Source organism: Schistocerca serialis, chromosome 1 (assembly GCF_023864345.2).
Source record: "Schistocerca serialis cubense isolate TAMUIC-IGC-003099 chromosome 1, iqSchSeri2.2, whole genome shotgun sequence".
Taxonomy (NCBI): domain Eukaryota; kingdom Metazoa; phylum Arthropoda; class Insecta; order Orthoptera; family Acrididae; genus Schistocerca; species Schistocerca serialis.
Window position 1 is genome coordinate 1077647509 of NC_064638.1, and position 17569 is coordinate 1077665077.

General features: G+C 38.4%; 2 protein-coding genes across 5 annotated transcripts in view; one reads left to right on the top strand and one right to left on the bottom strand.

The window, feature by feature from the left end:
- LOC126415935 (protein spitz-like) overlaps positions 1 to 6832 on the bottom strand; it is a 496935-nt gene extending 490103 nt beyond the window's left edge. For both annotated transcript variants that reach the window (XM_050083469.1, XM_050083468.1), the window contains exon 1: positions 6567 to 6832. The gene's annotated coding sequence lies outside the window, so the exon portion shown is untranslated. The remainder of the gene's footprint in view (positions 1 to 6566) is intronic.
- A 307-nt stretch (positions 6833 to 7139) lies between these two features.
- The window catches only part of LOC126415972 (uncharacterized), a 296810-nt gene continuing 286380 nt past the window's right edge, over positions 7140 to 17569 (top strand). For all 3 annotated transcript variants that reach the window (XM_050083470.1, XM_050083472.1, XM_050083471.1), the window contains exon 1: positions 7140 to 7289. In XM_050083470.1, the coding sequence (XP_049939427.1) occupies positions 7251 to 7289 (39 nt within the window). In that variant the 5' untranslated portion in view covers positions 7140 to 7250. The remainder of the gene's footprint in view (positions 7290 to 17569) is intronic.

Below are 17569 nucleotides of genomic sequence, written 5' to 3' on the forward strand. Positions count from 1 at the left end.
ATGGGGGAAATAAATACAGTAGAAGAAGAATGGGTAGCTTTGAGGGATGAAGTAGTGAAGGCAGCAGAGGACCAAGTAGGTAAAAAGACGAGGGCTAGTAGAAATCCTTGGGTAACAGAAGAAATATTGAATTTAACTGATGAAAGGAGAAAATATAAAAATGCAGTAAGTGAAACAGGCAAAAAGGAATACAAACGTCTCAAAAATGAGATCGACAGGAAGTGCAAAATGGCTAAGCAGGGATGGCTAGAGGACAAATGTAAGGATGTAGAGGCCTATCTCACTAGAGGTAAGATAGATACCGCCTACAGGAAAATTAAAGAGACCTTTGGAGATAAGAGAACGACTTGTATGAATATCAAGAGCTCAGATGGAAACCCAGTTCTAAGCAAAGAAGGGAAAGCAGAAAGGTGGAAGGAGTATATAGAGGGTCTATACAAGGGCGATGTACTTGAGGACAATATTATGGAAATGGAAGAGGATGTAGATGAAGATGAAATGGGAGATATGATACTGCGTGAAGAGTTTGACAGAGCACTGAAAGACCTGAGTCGAAACAAGGCCCCCGGAGTAGACAATATTCCATTGGAACTACTGACGGCCGTGGGAGAGCCAGTCATGACAAAACTCTACCATCTGGTGAGCAAGATGTATGAGACAGGTGAAATACCCTCAGACTTCAAGAAGAATATAATAATTCCAATCCCAAAGAAAGCAGGTGTTGACAGATGTGAAAATTACCGAACTATCAGTCTAATAAGTCACAGCTGCAAAATACTAACACGAATTCTTTACAGACGAATGGAAAAACTAGTAGAAGCCAACCTCGGGGAAGATCAGTTTGGATTCCGTAGAAACACTGGAACACGTGAGGCAATACTGACCTTACGACTTATCTTAGAAGAAAGATTAAGGAAAGGCAAACCTACGTTTCTAGCATTTGTAGACTTAGAGAAAGCTTTTGACAATGTTGACTGGAATACTCTCTTTCAAATTCTAAAGGTGGCAGGGGTAAAATACAGGGAGCGAAAGGCTATTTACAATTTGTACAGAAACCAGATGGCAGTTATAAGAGTCGCGGGACATGAAAGGGAAGCAGTGGTTGGGAAGGGAGTAAGACAGGGTTGTAGCCTCTCCCCGATGTTGTTCAATCTGGATATTGAGCAAGCAGTAAAGGACACAAAAGAAAAATTCGGAGTATGTATTAAAATTCATGGAGAAGAAATAAAAACTTTGAGGTTCGCCGATGACATTGTAATTCTGTCAGAGACAGCAAAGGACTAGGAAGAGCAGTTGAATGGAATGGACAGTGACTTGAAAGGAGGATATAAGATGAACATCAACAAAAGCAAAACAATGACAATGGAATGTAGTCCAATTAAGTCGGGTGATGCTGAGGGAATTAGATTAGGAAATGAGGCACTTAAAGTAGTAAAGGAGTTTTGCTATTTGGGGAGCAAAATAACTGATGATGGTCGAAGTAGAGAGGATATAAAATGTAGGCTGGCAATGGCAAGGAAAGCGTTTCTGAAGAAGAGAAATTTGTTAACATCCAGTATTGATTTAAGTGTCAGGAAGTCATTTCTGAAAGTATTCGTATGGAGTGTAGCCATGTACGGAAGTGAAACATGGACGATAAATGGTTTGGACAAGAAGAGAATAGAAGCTTTCGAAATGTGGTGCTACAGAAGAATGCTGAAGATTAGATGGGTAGATCACATAACTAATGAGGAAGTATTGAATAGGATTGGGGAGAAGAGAAGTTTGTGGCACAATTTGACCAGAAGAAGGGATCGGTTGGTAGGACATGTTCTGAGGCATCAAGGGATCACCAATTTAGTATTGGAGTGCAGCGTGGAGGGTAAAAATCGTAGAGGGAGACCAAGAGATGAATACACTAAGCAGATTCAGAAGGATGTAGGTTGCAGTAGGTACTGGGAGATGAAAAAGCTTGCACAGGATAGAGTAGCATGGAGAGCTGCATCAAACCAGTCTCAGGACTTAAGACCACAACAACAACAACAACAATCAATGGCGCTACAAATGTCGCTACGCCGTTAGAAATATTTTCTTTATTTTTCACAATGTCTTGTTACAATTAATAGTAAATCACACGAACGATGAAGTAATGAGGAAAATATCAAAATCCAAAGAGCACTCAAAAGTACAACTTTCACCGAAGAATTAAAAGCTTTAATTGGTATCCTGATCTTGACAGCAGCTTTGAAGAATAACCATTTATCAACTCGTGAATTATTTGACAGTAATTTATGTAGCCCTAGATATAAAGCAGCCGTGAGTTCCGAGCGATTTGAGTTTTTAATTTCCTGTCTGAGGTTTGATGATAAGTTTACTCGTGAGGAACGAAAGCAGTTAGATCCATTTGCTGCTGTCAGGGAATTATGGGATGAATTTGTTATCAATTGCCGTAACTATTACAGACCAGGCTCATTTATCACAGTGGACAAACAACTCCTTGCTTTTCGTAGTAGATGTCCGTTAGGTATGTTCGTAGCCAACAAGCCCGCTAAATATGGGAGTAAAATTGTCATGGCGTGTGACGCAGGAACAAAATATATGGTTGATGCTTCCCCATATCTCGGCAAAGGCACATATACTAACGGTCTGCCGCTTGGAGAATACTACGTGAAGGAGCTCTCAAAAACAATGAGAGGACCTAACCGAAATGTTACAGTTGATACCTAGTTCACAAGTTAGCCGACGATCTGCTATAGGCTCTCGTTGGTGCTTTGAGACACAATAAGTTAAAAATACTTCCAGAACTATTTATAACCAAAAAGAGAGAGATAAGAACATCCGTGTTCATCTTTGACAAGGAAATGACTCTTGCCTCATATAAACATAAGGCAAATAAAATAGTCCTTCTGTTATCGGCTATGTACGACCCAGCTGGAATAGATGAAGGAACTGAGAAACCTAAGATGATTCATTACTACGACGACACAAAAGGTGGCGTCGATCCATTTAGACCAGATGTCGAGCAACATTTCTTGCAACCGGAAGACTAAACGCTGGCCTTTATGTGTCTTTTACGGAATTCTGAACATTGTGTATGTTAATATGTGGATAATCTACGTTCACAACGCCATCCATGAAAAGGAGAATGTCCTAAGGAGGAAACACTTCCTAATACGACTGAGTGAAGAGCTACTCTCACCATGGATGCAAAGCAGGCTACACAAACCAAGAATATCAAATGACCTGTGCCTCACTACACAGTCTGTCCTTGGAATCGAGCCCCATCGTGAGAACAAACTATCTGCCGCATATGTCCATCGAAAAAGAGAAGAATGACAACAACGTTTTGTGCTGTTTGTTGCAAGGCGTTTTGCAAAGAGCATCGAGCGCAATTATTCACTAATTGTTAGAAAAAAAATGTTCTCATTGTTATCAAAGGCTATTGTTTCTGTGATTATAGACTGTGGCCTTATTGTTTATGAGTGATAATTAATAAATAGTAAAATGTGTTAACAAATTTTGCTTACTTTTTGTAACATCAAATAATTGCGTTTCACTGTCGAGCTTGTGGACGAAGCCTTCGACATGGAAGGTTTTATAATAAAATCTTACATTTGTAGAAAGTCATTGATATGATACCAATCTCACAAAGGATTCACAGACGAATTGGAGAATTTAATTCTGAAGCATTGTAACGCTGTTACCAAAGCCCAAGCAATGTTTCGAGATCCTAGATAAAGCTGTGAGAATGTTGGTCTGATCACAATAATGTTTTAATTGGCAGGCAGGCATGCAGGACGGAAGGAAGATTTGAGTTGACGTCCCGTCGACAACGATCACTGGGGACGGACTTATTAGGCAGAGTCCTACTGGTCGGAGGAAAGCGGGGGGGAGGGGGGATGCCCTTTACTTCTTCCAATCTTACAGCAGTCTTATACATTGCAGTCCGAACCACAATGAAACTTAGCATTTTGGGTCATAAACTGATACGTGACACAAAGATCTTACAAATATAACTCGGATCGAACCCTGTGCGTTTCAATATGGAATCCGCCTTTTATCCATTAACCAATAGGCCCTAAAATGGCAATGCCTATTCGCAACAATGAAGACATCAGATAGCGTGCGGTGTTTCGGCCGGCACACTGGAAGCTTTTCCCATTACACTTCTCCTTGAGGTATTGACAGCGTGTCTTGTTAATGTTCGGTATTGCTAACCAAATGAGCATATGCGGTTGAGATAAAAGAGGAGGGTGGGACTCTGTTATCAACGCACATCGTGGTCGCGCAAACTCACCGAAAGAAGTATCGTAAATGTTTCGGAGGATGCTCATATCGACTAGAGGGATCAAATACAATATAATGTTATGTAAGATTACGGAATATTTGGGAATGTAGCATAGCGTAAATATCGAGGACAATCAGGAGGTCAAAAATTTCGAACTTTCTTCCAACTGTCAACCACACCAAAAAAAACTTTCTCGTCTCCAGTTAGGTGATTTCCAGTCTTCGTGCCACAGCTGAGGCAGCAGCAAAGATTGTTTCTATCAGATGCTATTGCAATAGCGTTAAAAACCTTCGTCTTCTGATAGGTGTCCTGAGATAGCATTTCGAATTCATTTTGCTTATCCAGTTTCAGATTTTCTTGCAGTTTTTATACATAAACGCAGCAATACGTTAAAGAAAGGAAAAGGAAGATTAGGGTTTACCATCCCATAGACGACTAGGTTATTAGTGACATCAGGTTTACGTCAGGACGCTTTCTTTAAAAATTTCTACCATCTACAAAAACTCTTTGTAATGGAACTACAAGAGTTTAAGCCTTTTTACATTTTTTAAAATTAAAGTTTTGAAAATGGCTGCGTGGTCAGCGACCGTTTACAAAGTAAATTTACAGCAATAAGAGCCCTCGGTCGCAAATAAGAAGTCTTTCGACCTAAGTTTTACTTCTGATGAAGGCACTCATAGTGGTGCCGAGACCTAGGTCAAAAGACTTCTTTGCGACCAAGGGCTGTCATTGTTTTAATTTTACTTAAAATATTCTGGGCTCCTATGCCGTGGTCAAATTAATTTCTTGGAGAAAAACAACGGTGTCGTGATTTCTATGAATGCCATATGCACAGGGTCTTCCTATATATTCTCCCCCCCCCCCCCCCCCCGATGAGAATGAACATTATTTTTTCAAAAAATCATTCCACCATGGAATAAATGCGAGGAACATCTAAATAAGAGTGACGTTTCCGGCCGTGAAAGCTTATGAATTACAGTTCAAGGCTTCGTTTCGAAGACTGGTAACGCTGCATTAATGGTGAAATTGTTTCTGGTGTCGTCGAAGAGCCATATTCCGATTATTTTGGCGTAAAAATTTATCAACGACTGGTCGATGCAATCGTCAATTTTCTCACTGAAGACTGCCACTAGTATAAAGTGGTCATTTTTTGAGCAAGTAAATTTCCTGGAAGCCTTGCAGATAATGCAGCATACGCCGTACGATGTTTCTCGAGTTACAAATGGAGCCAAAACACAACACACATATTATTTAAGAAAAATGTTCCATAACTGTTAGACATTAGCATACATGGCATTACTAGAGCTACTCAATTACTGTCTCAGGAGTCAGTGAATAATCTTTCACGGCTAAATCATTATGAAGGGAAAGATGACATGCAGAAAAATATCTACTTCCGCTACATTAGATATGAAGGATATGCTGTAATGGGAATTCATTTGGTGGTTCTAAGAGCTGCAGTGTACCTGTTCAGCGTTCCACGAAACATAACACAGACCATATTACCAGAAGCCCAGAGTATTGGGGTATTTTGGTCCGACAGGTGGAATTTGGGTGGGAGTTTTCTTTCCATTTATGGAGGTTTTACACCATATACTTCTTTTGCACGATATATACAGAACAAAACCCTTCGCGGTGTGAAACTCCACAATATTAAAAGTAAACTGTAACATGACAAAATGCAAATTAAATTTCATTCATTTATTTTCTCTTTGTAAATAACAACTGCCAATGTTGGAGTGGTTGCCACAGATAACCCACGCGGCTAGCTAATCAGTTCCACTGAGAACAGTTCGAGTAGACTAATTCAAAAATTCGTGACTCTTCATTTCGAAGCTTCCTCAGGCAGCACCACAACACATATCGCGGATTGTTGTAGCAAATGCAAATGCTTGAAATTCGCTAGCGTCAAAGACATTACCATGAGTAAATCATGATAAGGTATAACAAACTTTTGAATATTTTAGATATCTCGTGCTGTGGAGATAATAAATATTGCCGTACGCATTCGAATCTTTACGGTTCATATTTTAGTTCACTTGCCATACACAATCAAGGAGAGCCTAGTGCTGCTCTGCCACACCCCCTTTCTTACCAACTCCTCGCTGTATTTGTAAGTGTACGTTAATACTAACTGTGATACCAGATCATTTCTCATTTTTGGGACAAACAACAAAATACACTTGTTAAGTGATAGAAAGCGTCCAACCGCATATAATATACCTGAAAGTATCTTGAGTCATTTACTACACTCAGCTCTCAGTTATTGAATATAATACATCCATCTACGTCGACTTACCTTGAAGCTTCTAATTTCACAGTGCAGCTCGGAAATAGTTAAGTTTATTTCGAAACTCGTTTGTTTTACTTTTCGAATTCGTTAAATCGAAATGTTGCACGCGCCGTGAAATACGGGGATGTATTTTATAATGTGTGGGTTATTACACAAAAGACAGATATTCGAATAAAACGACGCGTAGTGCCAAATACAACAAACAGAATTTTATAATAAACAAAACATAACCCACACACATTCGCTTCCGCAGGGAAACGTCAGTCGTCACTCCTCCGTGAACGGAAATAAAGACATACGAATAACAAATCCAAAGATCTTCGCCCAACACTCAACTCTGCCAACCGACCGACCAGAGCGTTTGGCGAACGTTGGGACTTTGTGTTTACTTACATACGTGTGTTACATGAACCTAAATAACCCATGGTTAAACTGTACGCCAGCGAATAAGTTCCCGTGCGTATACTGATAAATTTAATTTTTCTGTAAAGAACTGTTAAAGAATACCTTGACTTGTCCTTGTATTGATTGTACAATCGATTTAAAAGTTTAATATCTTTCCTTCGCTTTGGCTTTAGGGATTTTCGAAATGGAGTTGTTGAGTGTAGGTGACTTTATGCCGGTTTTAAGGAATTACGTTTTGTCATTATAGATACACACATTTTCACGTTGTAATTACTGCTGCCGAAAATGGATGGATTGCAGGAACCAATATGCGCAGGTTGCGAGGTAAGTCAGTTAAAACATGAAGCTTTAGGTTATGATGCGTTCAAGTCACGGAGAAAATGTACACAATCTTGTCACCATAGAGATATGATTATTTTGTCTACAGAAATACTATTATAACAATGAAATTAGAACGTTTATAACCTCGTGTTGTTCTTTGTTATTAAAATAATATCGATATGCTTTTTGTAATTGATATTGTATGAAGTAAATTAAAAAAAGTAACTTCGAGTATTACTGAAGTCGTTCGGTAGTGCGTGTTGTAATTCTTGTGATCTTTGTGTGTGCACATATACCCAATTAAGCCAGAATGTTGTACTTTTCGCGTGAGCAACAATGTTATCTAATTTTAGTGTTGACACATAGTAGGCCTAAGTACTTTTTTAGTTGAGGGCTTATTAGTTTCTGTTGTTATCTTCATTAGATTTGAAACAATTTAATGTAGTGTTTTCATCAACACATCTGGCATACGAGTTTTTAGTGGCAGATGATATTTTTTTCCTGTGCCACGAAATGCTTATAAATAGAAGGTATTATGTTGATGTTAGAGCCAAAATTGCCACATATTTCCTCGCCAATCATCATGAACGTTCACTTCAGAGGTGATTTTTCTATTGATGCTATGCTTCAACAAGCAATAGGCACATAACAAAGCTTAAGAGAAACAATCTCAAACATTTACACTGTGGTGCTGATTTGATTTGCTTACTTATCCAGAAGTCATCTCTCAGTGGTCCAGCATTTGTCAACACAATACAATGAAAATAAATAGCTCAGAATACACACACACACACACACACACACACACACACACACACACACACACAATTTATGATTATGCTCTTATGTTGACTGGACAGGTCCTTGATGAAGGATCCATCCTAGCATTTGCCCAACATCATTTGGGACAACCTAAATCAGGATGACTGGAAAGAATAAACTCCATCCACCTGAATATAATGACAGTGTTTTAACAACTGAACTGCCTTATTTAGTTGGTCCATAATGTACAATGTTTTTTGTTTACAAGCAGTATTGTGCAGATACGGAACTGTCATAGAGTTCAACTGCATCCATTATTAATAAATTAACTTCAAATATATAACATAGCTTTAAACATTTATCACTGCATAAACTGAGGACCCCCGCTTGTAACTTCCTGACCATGAACATGCTATTATACCCTTTGCACTGATACCAGTCTGTTCAAAACAGTGACGCCGGGCCCGTAAACATGCAACTATACCCCATTCATGTCTTCCCTGTAGTTGTCGTGAAAAATAGTCAGCATTCCTCCATAAGGAGATACTGATCTCTGGAAAATGACAAGACGTTACTATCATGTATTGTGGATCTTGGCACATGATTTCTTGTGTAAGCATTACATTATGATCGTTTATTATAATGTGACAGTTTGTTGTAGTGGACCCTTTTATTATAAATACTGATTCCTCCAACTAATATTTCATTGTGTAGTTTGAATTACGTATTAAGAACATTTTAGTTACATTTTTAAAGAACTTTAGTGTAGCAGCTATATTCATCTCCTAGGACAGTTTATTATACAGTTCTATTTTCTAATGGAAAATGTTAATTTGAGCTTTTTGTTGCCATTTCCTTGGTATGTGTAAGTTGAAACAGACCCTTGTTCTATTATTACGTGTGCAACTATTAGTGAAATAGATACTTCATAAAATTTTCCCTGATTTTCGTGATGAATTGGTAGATGTACTCATTTGGTGCACTAAGGATACCCATTTTTAAAAAGTTCCCTACAGAGAGTCTGACTTTCTTTACAGAGAGTCTGTCTACATTTCTAGTTAATATTTTTATGGCCCTTTTCTGCAGTTTAAAAATTGTGTCCATGTTTTGTCTCTGATCCTCAGAAAAGAATCCTGTAACTAAGAGTAGAGTGTTCATAGCATGATCTGTCACTACAAGACATTGGCTGTTGCAGACGGATGCTAGAACACGTAAGAGCATAAGATGCTGGAAACATTCTTTTTGACAGTAGCTTTTTTGTGTGTTCCTTCCATGTAAATGACACTCAGTACTCATTCCTAGAGACATTGTGTTTATTACACAATGTATATAACTGTCAGCTATGCTTAACGCAACAATTATTTTCTCTTGTTTAAGTGCATACTGTTTTCTTGGTGTTGGTGTTAATTTATTATGTACTGCTCAGTTGGTCTCAAGAGGAATATTGGATACTACTTGTAGGCTTTGACCAATGGTCTGATGTTAGTGGTTGTCATGATGTCACCTTTTTGTGTGTATTTTCATAGTTTGAGTATTAGTGGATGAAGCCAATGAACGTTGAAGCAAAGAAACTTAATAGTGGTGAAAGACTGATGTGTAGCTTAGACCGAGGACTAGATTAGACTGGAAGGTAACTTGTTGGGAGCTGGCAAAGCCAACAAATGGTTGTGCTGACAGACTGATCTGTAGTTTACACATGTGGAAACAGTGCGACTCACATCACATTACTACGTTGTTACAACATTTGTCGCATGTTTCCAACGCCACTGCTCAAAGCTGATGCCAGTATCAAATATTCCTCCCCATTCCCCAATGGAAAATGTCCTTGAGGGTTTCATTTGCTTTATCTAATAGGAGTGGTGTGACTGACTAAGGTGCTGCTGTCATCAGTGAAGAGAACTTCTCCTTCACATCGTATATTGTCTTGAAAGACATTAGACTGATATATATTCAGAGAAAATTAGACCCAATATGCTAACCTTATGGACAGCTATGTTTATATGTTTCTTGTCTGACAATTATTTACTAAAATTTGTTGCCGGCACATGTGAACTATCTCCCAACTTCAACATTGTTTTCTCAGTGAGACTGGAACCAATCATTCGCTGTTCTCCTTACATCTAGCGTTCAAAGCTTCGTTAGTAGTTTTTTTATAGCTTACAGTGTCAAAAGCCTGTAGCAAGTTTAAGAATGACTGTAACACAGCCATCCTTGTTAAGAGCTTCAAGTAACACTTGCCATTACCTCTGTAATTGCCAATATTGTACTCGTGGGGCGGGGGGAATCATCATCGTTGTGCTTGCTCTGTAAGTCATTGTAGGTGCTACATTTGTGTTACGAATTTTTTTTTTTTTTTTTTGCAGTACCAGAGGAATGGTCATATATCTGTGTATCGTATGTATACACATACCAAAAATTGTTGTTAATACACATGTTTAATTGTGGCATACAAAGCCAGGTACATGTTGCTATTATTTGTTTCGTATGATTAGATAAGTTATGGTGACATATTTGTTGTTTTCATTGGCAATTTACATTGTTCACAGATGATGTTGGTTTGTCGTTGCATTAACACATTTTAGACACAGCATCAACTGTAACTTACAGTAATGGTTGTTAGCTTTGACCCGTGATGTAACCATTTTATGTGTGATGGTTGTGTGGTGTATTTGAACTGGATCGTTTGTTAAGAGAGCATTTTGGTTTATGTGGTGGTGCTCTCTAGTGTTGAGTGTTGATGTTTTTAAATTGTTTTTGAGTGTTGCTAGTGAGTCATTGGATGGGTGAAGTGCTATTACTAGGATATGTATTAGAATTGTGTGTTTGTTGTTATGTTAGTGAATTTTTTTAACGTGTGGGGTTTTTGGCTACAGATTTGTTTTCAACCTTTGAATTATTAGTTTGATGGTATGTTCATACCAGCAGGTCATTGTATACCGCAATGGAGTACCTAAAAATAGGCCCCCAAGGCTTGAAATGCATTGTGCATTGATATAAAATTGTGACTGAAGGTGATTGTTCTTTCTGCTTTCTTTGTTTGGGTCATGTAAGGACCATGCACCAGTTTCAATGCTTCCTTCTTTGTTATTCTTTCTTTTTTCCTCCAGTATTCTTTCGTCTTTTCACTATGTATTCTTTTTCTCTCCTAAGACCATTTTGACCCTGTCTTCTTATCCCTCTTGCTGTGGAATCCTTCCATGTTTAACACTTTCCTCTCAAAACTCTCTCTTTCTGTTGTGTCTTTTCCACTTATGTTGTTTCTTTCCAAATCTTTCCTAACTTCTTGTATCCAGGCTGTTGTTGACTTCTTGTCCCAAAGATATTTGAAAATCTGTTTGGTTAACCTGTTGCTCTTCATTCTGTATAAGTGTCCAAAAATTAGCAGTCACCTCGTTCGTAGTGTTTCATTTATGTTTTTTATGTTGCGATAAACTTCTTCATTGCTTCTTAATTTCCATACCTCTGTATTTTTTGGTGGTCCAAGTATTTTTCGAAAGATTTTTCTTTCTAGGACTTCAAGTTTGTGTAATTTGTAGTTCTTTAGTTTACTTTCTTGATTGTAGCATGTGTGGTACATGTGTTTACGTACATAATTGTGTGTTCTTTGTATATCAAAATTGATGTTAGTGTAATTTTTATGATTTATTGTGTATTGTTGTTAGTCAAAAGTAATAATGATTATTGTCATTAATGGGTATCGTGGAGTTCGTTCTATCTATTTTACTTACGTTCAGCCTTTGATAACAGCTGCATAAGCAATTTGTGGTTAGTTGGTATTGTGGAATTTTTCTGAGCTGTTACTGAGTCGAAGGTTTCGAAACTGGATTTTTGGAGCTACATGTCATATTATGGACTTCATTTGAGGTAGGTCTAATGAAATTACCAATACCGGTTGTTGATTTTTATGGTATTGCAGACTTGGTTTGAGCTATGTAGGTGAACAGAAATTACCATCTTGATTTTTGGAGCAGTGTGTGGTGCCATGGTATCGTGGACTTTGTTGGAGCTGTGTAAGTCAACTGAAATTATCGATTTTGACTTTTGGAGCAATGTCTGATTCCATGGTAGTGTGGGCTGTTTTTTGAGCTATGTATGTCAGCTGGAATTTCTGATACCATTGTTTTGCACATTAATTTGTTTCCTGGTATCTTATTGTTGGTGAATTCAATTGCTGGATTTTTGTGAAAGCTTTTGGTTTGGTGTGTCTTTTAAGTATTAGGAATGTCATGTATTTCTTTTTCTCTCTACCTAACTCCCCACCCCCACCCCCCAATTACCTTACTAGTGCCATGTCCTTTTTTCCAATTAAATATATTTTTTTATTATTTTTGTATATTGGCATCTTTAATGTCTGACATCATGGTTGACTTGTTGTATAAAGACTAAATGGTGATATCTGCCATCTTGCTGATGTCAAAGCTTGATGGACAGTGTCAGACATATATGTGAATGTAGGCTATCCCAGCATAAACTTTGGTGAAACGATCTCAGGTTTCCAGTCAGATGGCAATGTAACAGCGATGTGGTATTTTAATGCACCCAGCTCGAAACCTGAGAGCTGTTCACCAACAATATTGGCCATTTCAGTAGTAATAAACACATAAGTTGTTTTTAATTTCATTCATTGCAGTCATTGTGAAGTAGCTTCCACGTACGACTGTTCACTTACCTATGTGAGAATGAAATAGAAGACAGAAGTCACACTGTAATCGTACTGACCCTGCTACCCGGAATAATTGGTTTTATTTTGGGCAGTATGCTTCCTTTCCGCACTTTACTAGTTGGCACATTTTTTACCTAAGATGTTTTCATATGTTTATCAAGGAAAAAAGTATATACACCTATACTACTATATAAAAAGAAGTCATTGTTTAGCATAGTTACCAAAAACTCAACATACATGATTGATTTACTTCACATTTTTACACGATTCTCTAATGAAGATTTGGACGAATATAGGGTATATAGTTTTTAGCTATACATGTAAACTAAACTCGGTCCGAACAGGCCTTGGAAGGCCCAATGGTATCGACCCGCTGCTGTGTCATCCTCAGCCCACAGGTGTCACTGGATGCAGATGTGGAGGGGTGTGTGGTCAGCACACTGCTCTCCCGGCCGTATGTCAGTTTATGAGACTGGAGCCACTACTTTGTAATCAAGTAGCTCCTCAGTTTTGCCTCACAGGCGCTCTGTGCATCCCTTGCCAACAGCACTCTGCAGACTGGATGGTCAGCCATCCATGTGGTGTCCCAGCCCAACAGCACTTAACTTCGGTTATCTGATGGGAACGAGTGTTACCACTGCAGCAAAGCTGTTGGCTTAAATATACATGTAGTATGTAAATATACAGTGTCATGAGGAGGACAGATTGCAACTCTCCATTAAGCGGAGATGTTGAGTCACAGACAGGCACAACAAATAGGCTGCCAATGAGTAATCTTTTGGCCTGTGTGCACCCCCCCCCCCCCCCTCTCTCCCAACACACACACACACACACACACACACACACACACACACACACACCTTCTTCAATTTTTACGTGTTACTCTATTGAACATTCGGACAGACATAGCTATACATGTTTTTAATACATATAGATGTAATGCGTAATGGGGGAAATTATCAGAAATCTCAAAAAGTTCTTGAGTGATTTGTTTCAAATTTTTACACAGTTCACTAATGAACATTCAAATGCATATGAGTCACATATTTTTTTAAACCACAGTGGACAAGTTTTCTGTTAAAACTGATAGGTGAAAAAGAAAATGATGTGTTGCGAAAATATGTTGTTTCAATTTCTCTCTTACATGCCCTCCTATGATATGAGGACGTGTAAGCCAATGCGCAAATTATTTCTCCCATATAATTCTTTCACTTTATTTGTATCCGACAAAAGCTGTACACAAACAATGTATGGTTTTGCTTTCTTTATCACTGGCAGTGTTACAGAAAACAGGAAATGTAAATTGGAGGTGGAGGCGGTGGAAACAAAAGGAAAGGGAAGACACTAATGATATCAGCTGAGTGATGAGTGCAGTTGTATGCCAGACTGAGACTCGAACCTGGGATCTCCTGCTTACTAGGCAGTTGTGTTAACCACTGCACCATCTAGAGATAGTGTTTATCACAAATGCACGGACGATCTGGGCATGTTTCCTGGCTGACTCACACTCCCACCACCCAGTGCCACCTGTCCACAGTCCCTTTTCATGTCCTCCATGCCCGCTAATATTAGAATTAATTGTATGAATGCGTGGTGTCATGTCTGAAAGAACTGACACCATGCATTCATATAACTGATTCGCCTCAGTGCGCAGTGAATCAACAATCTTTAGTCCAGATGCACATTTATGTGGGACCTCTAGTGGGAATCTAAAATTAATGAGCATGGAGGACGTGGAGGGGGACTGTGGATAGGTGGCATTGGGTGAGAATGTGGCTAGGCCAGGGAATGTGCCATGATCGTTCATAAATTTGTGATAAACACTGTGTCTGGATGTCACAGTGGTTAATGCAAGTGTCTAGTAAGCAGGAGATTCGAGATTGAAGTCCTAGTCCGGCACACATTTTCACTTATCACCGCTAATTCCACATGAAGTTCTGATACAGCTGATATCAACGGCCCCTTCTGTTTTCTTTCCTGTCTGCCCCCTCCACCTTAAATTTACATAATATATACCACAGCTGTGGATTCCGAGTGGTGTCTGTTTGCCTGGCACCCCTTATTTGGAGAAAAGAGCGCATTTTACTTAATTTCCAGTTTTGCTATTTCACATATATGAAGTGAATGTATCAGCACTGCAGTATGAACACAGTAAGGAGTGAGCGGTAGGTTCCCATGCTGGCTACTAGAGGCGGTTGGCCATCTGGCGCTTTCAGAGCCATTGGGATGAGGTGCCAATGCAGAAATCGCTCATGTCGTCAACAAAGAGATATGTAGGGAATGTACATTTATTGTGGCACGAATCAAGTAATTGTAAGTAATAAATGTTTGCTAATAAGAGCTGCTTTTTGCCATTCAGACATTAGGAGGAGTGTACAGGTCATAAATACTTTGCTTCAGTGATTTTACAGTGCCAGGAAGTGTTGATATTAATAAATAAATGAGTAACTTTGGTATAACTGAAGATATACGATCATATACGAACTAGACAGGTTTGACATGCGATGCTAGCATGTCCCACCTCCTGCCTTAGTTAAGTTTTACTTCAGGCTGTTTACAGGAAACAGGAGGAGAACTTGTAAGGTGGCTCCTTAACATCAGCAAGAATTGTTTCTGTGATAATTGTTTAAATATAATATGATTTCTAAATAATTTGAGACAAAGTAGTGAAAATCACATTTATAATACCACTTTCACTGCTCACTAACACATGAGGGCCAAGAAAATCACCTGTTCCTTCTAATTCCTTAGCTGCCAACTGCTGCAACTTGGAAGTAAATTTCCTCATGTGATAATGAGGTGTCATTTGGTCATCTGTGTTCTTGCCCCTGGCTCACTGGCTTTTTGCTGTCCATCACTGTCATGATACTGGCTGGGAAAGCTCAAACTCATTTGAAACTTTTGCATGGTCACGTGATAGTGCACAACAGGTTTTTTTGTACTGGTAGCACCCCAGTTACTCAACACGTATTTGTTTTACTCATGCGTTGTCATGAAAAATCATGCTTTGTCGCAAATTTATGAACTCAGTGGACATTAGACTTTCTGGAAATAAAAATGGACATTAGACTTTTTGGAAATAAAAAAATGTTATTTTGTGTGACCTGTAATGTGTGTTAAAAAATAAAGAAATCTTTGCAGATTGAAAATTTCTACTCCTACACCCATTCTAAGAAAGGTGACACAATCAGTTCAACCTTTATCAGCAAATTTATCTGGCAACCTGTTTCTTATAAATTACTTTCAAATGCCTAATGAAACATATTAGGAAAAAATTTTAGTCGCGAAATAGGTTAATACTGGGAAGATTTCAGAAAATTGAGATCATTTCTTAAAGAAATCTTTTATCTCCATAGTATTCTGAGAATAACAATCGCAGGAAGAAAGTACTCAGTTGTGTTCATTGATTTCATAAAAACATAAGACTTGACTGATAGACAGACATACTTCAAAATTTGGAATGTATACAAAAATTATATTCATTACTTATTTCCAACAACCAAATTTCATAGAAGACTTTTAAGCCACTTGAGAATCTAACATGTCAGACATGAGATGGAATTATAAAATGGTTAAGAGTTCCTGGTATCACTGACATAAGTAGCATACATCACAATATTTTTATCATTTTGTTGTTGTTGCTGAAGTGAAGAAAAGATGGTGAAGTCGGAGGGATTGTTTTTGGAGAGAAAGGAAGAATGTAGTGATAGTACATCTGGATCAGGTATGAAAACATCTAAACAGTGGCCTTTCTTCAATCAGATGGTCTTTCTGATGGACACCATCAATCCAAGCAGCACCAAGGCAGCATTAATTATGAAATGCAAAGCAGTACTTCCGACAGTAAAGATGTAAGGAATAGGTTGACTAGAGCTAAACCTGTTGCAGTGAAGAGCAGTTTACCAGTAATGGAGATCTTTTACTTGTGAATGATATTCAGATGCTGTTGTGCGGTATAAAAATACACTTGCCATCACAAGGGTGGGTTCTTTGGTTTGCTATGGGAGGTGATTGAGGGGAACTTAAATGTATAAAATATTAGTTTACTTCCTTACAATATAGACACGAAGATTTACGTAACTGCACAATCCATTATCACCAGAATGTTCTAAGTATTTATAACTGTCTCTGATTATTATAGTATCACTTGATACTGACAAATTTACTTGAAAAATGACTCTCATAGTGTTGGTAAGACATTTAAAAAGGTGGGAATTTTAAGAGATGGGACCTGGATAAACTGAAACAACCGGAGGTTGTAGAGAGTTTCAGAGAGAGCAGTAGGGAACAATGGACAAGAACAGGAGAAAGAAATAAAGTAGAAGAAGGATGGGTAGCTTTGAGAGATGAAATAGGGAAGGCAGCAGAGGATCAAGTAGGTGAAAAGACGAGGGCTAGTAGAAATCCTTGGGTAACAGAAGAGATATTGAATTTAATTGATGAAAGGAGGAAATATAAAAATGCAGTAAATGAAGCAGGCAAAAAGGAATACAAACATCTCAAAAATGAGATTGACAGGAAGTGCAAAATCGATAAGCAGGGATGGCTGGAGGACAAATGTAAGAATGTAGAGGCATATGTCACTAGAGGTGGGATAGATACTGCCTACAGGAAAATTAGAGAGACCTTTGGAGGAAAGAGAACCACTTGTATGAACATCAAGAGCTCAGATGGAAAACCAGTTGCAAGCAAAGAAGGGAAAGGTGGAAGGAGTATATAGAGGATCTATTCAAGGGCGGTGTACTTGAGGGAAATATTATGGAAATGAGAGAGAATGTAGATCAAGATGAAATGGGAGATATGATACTGCATGAAGAGTTTGACAGAGCACTGAAAGACCTAAGTCGAAACAAGGTCC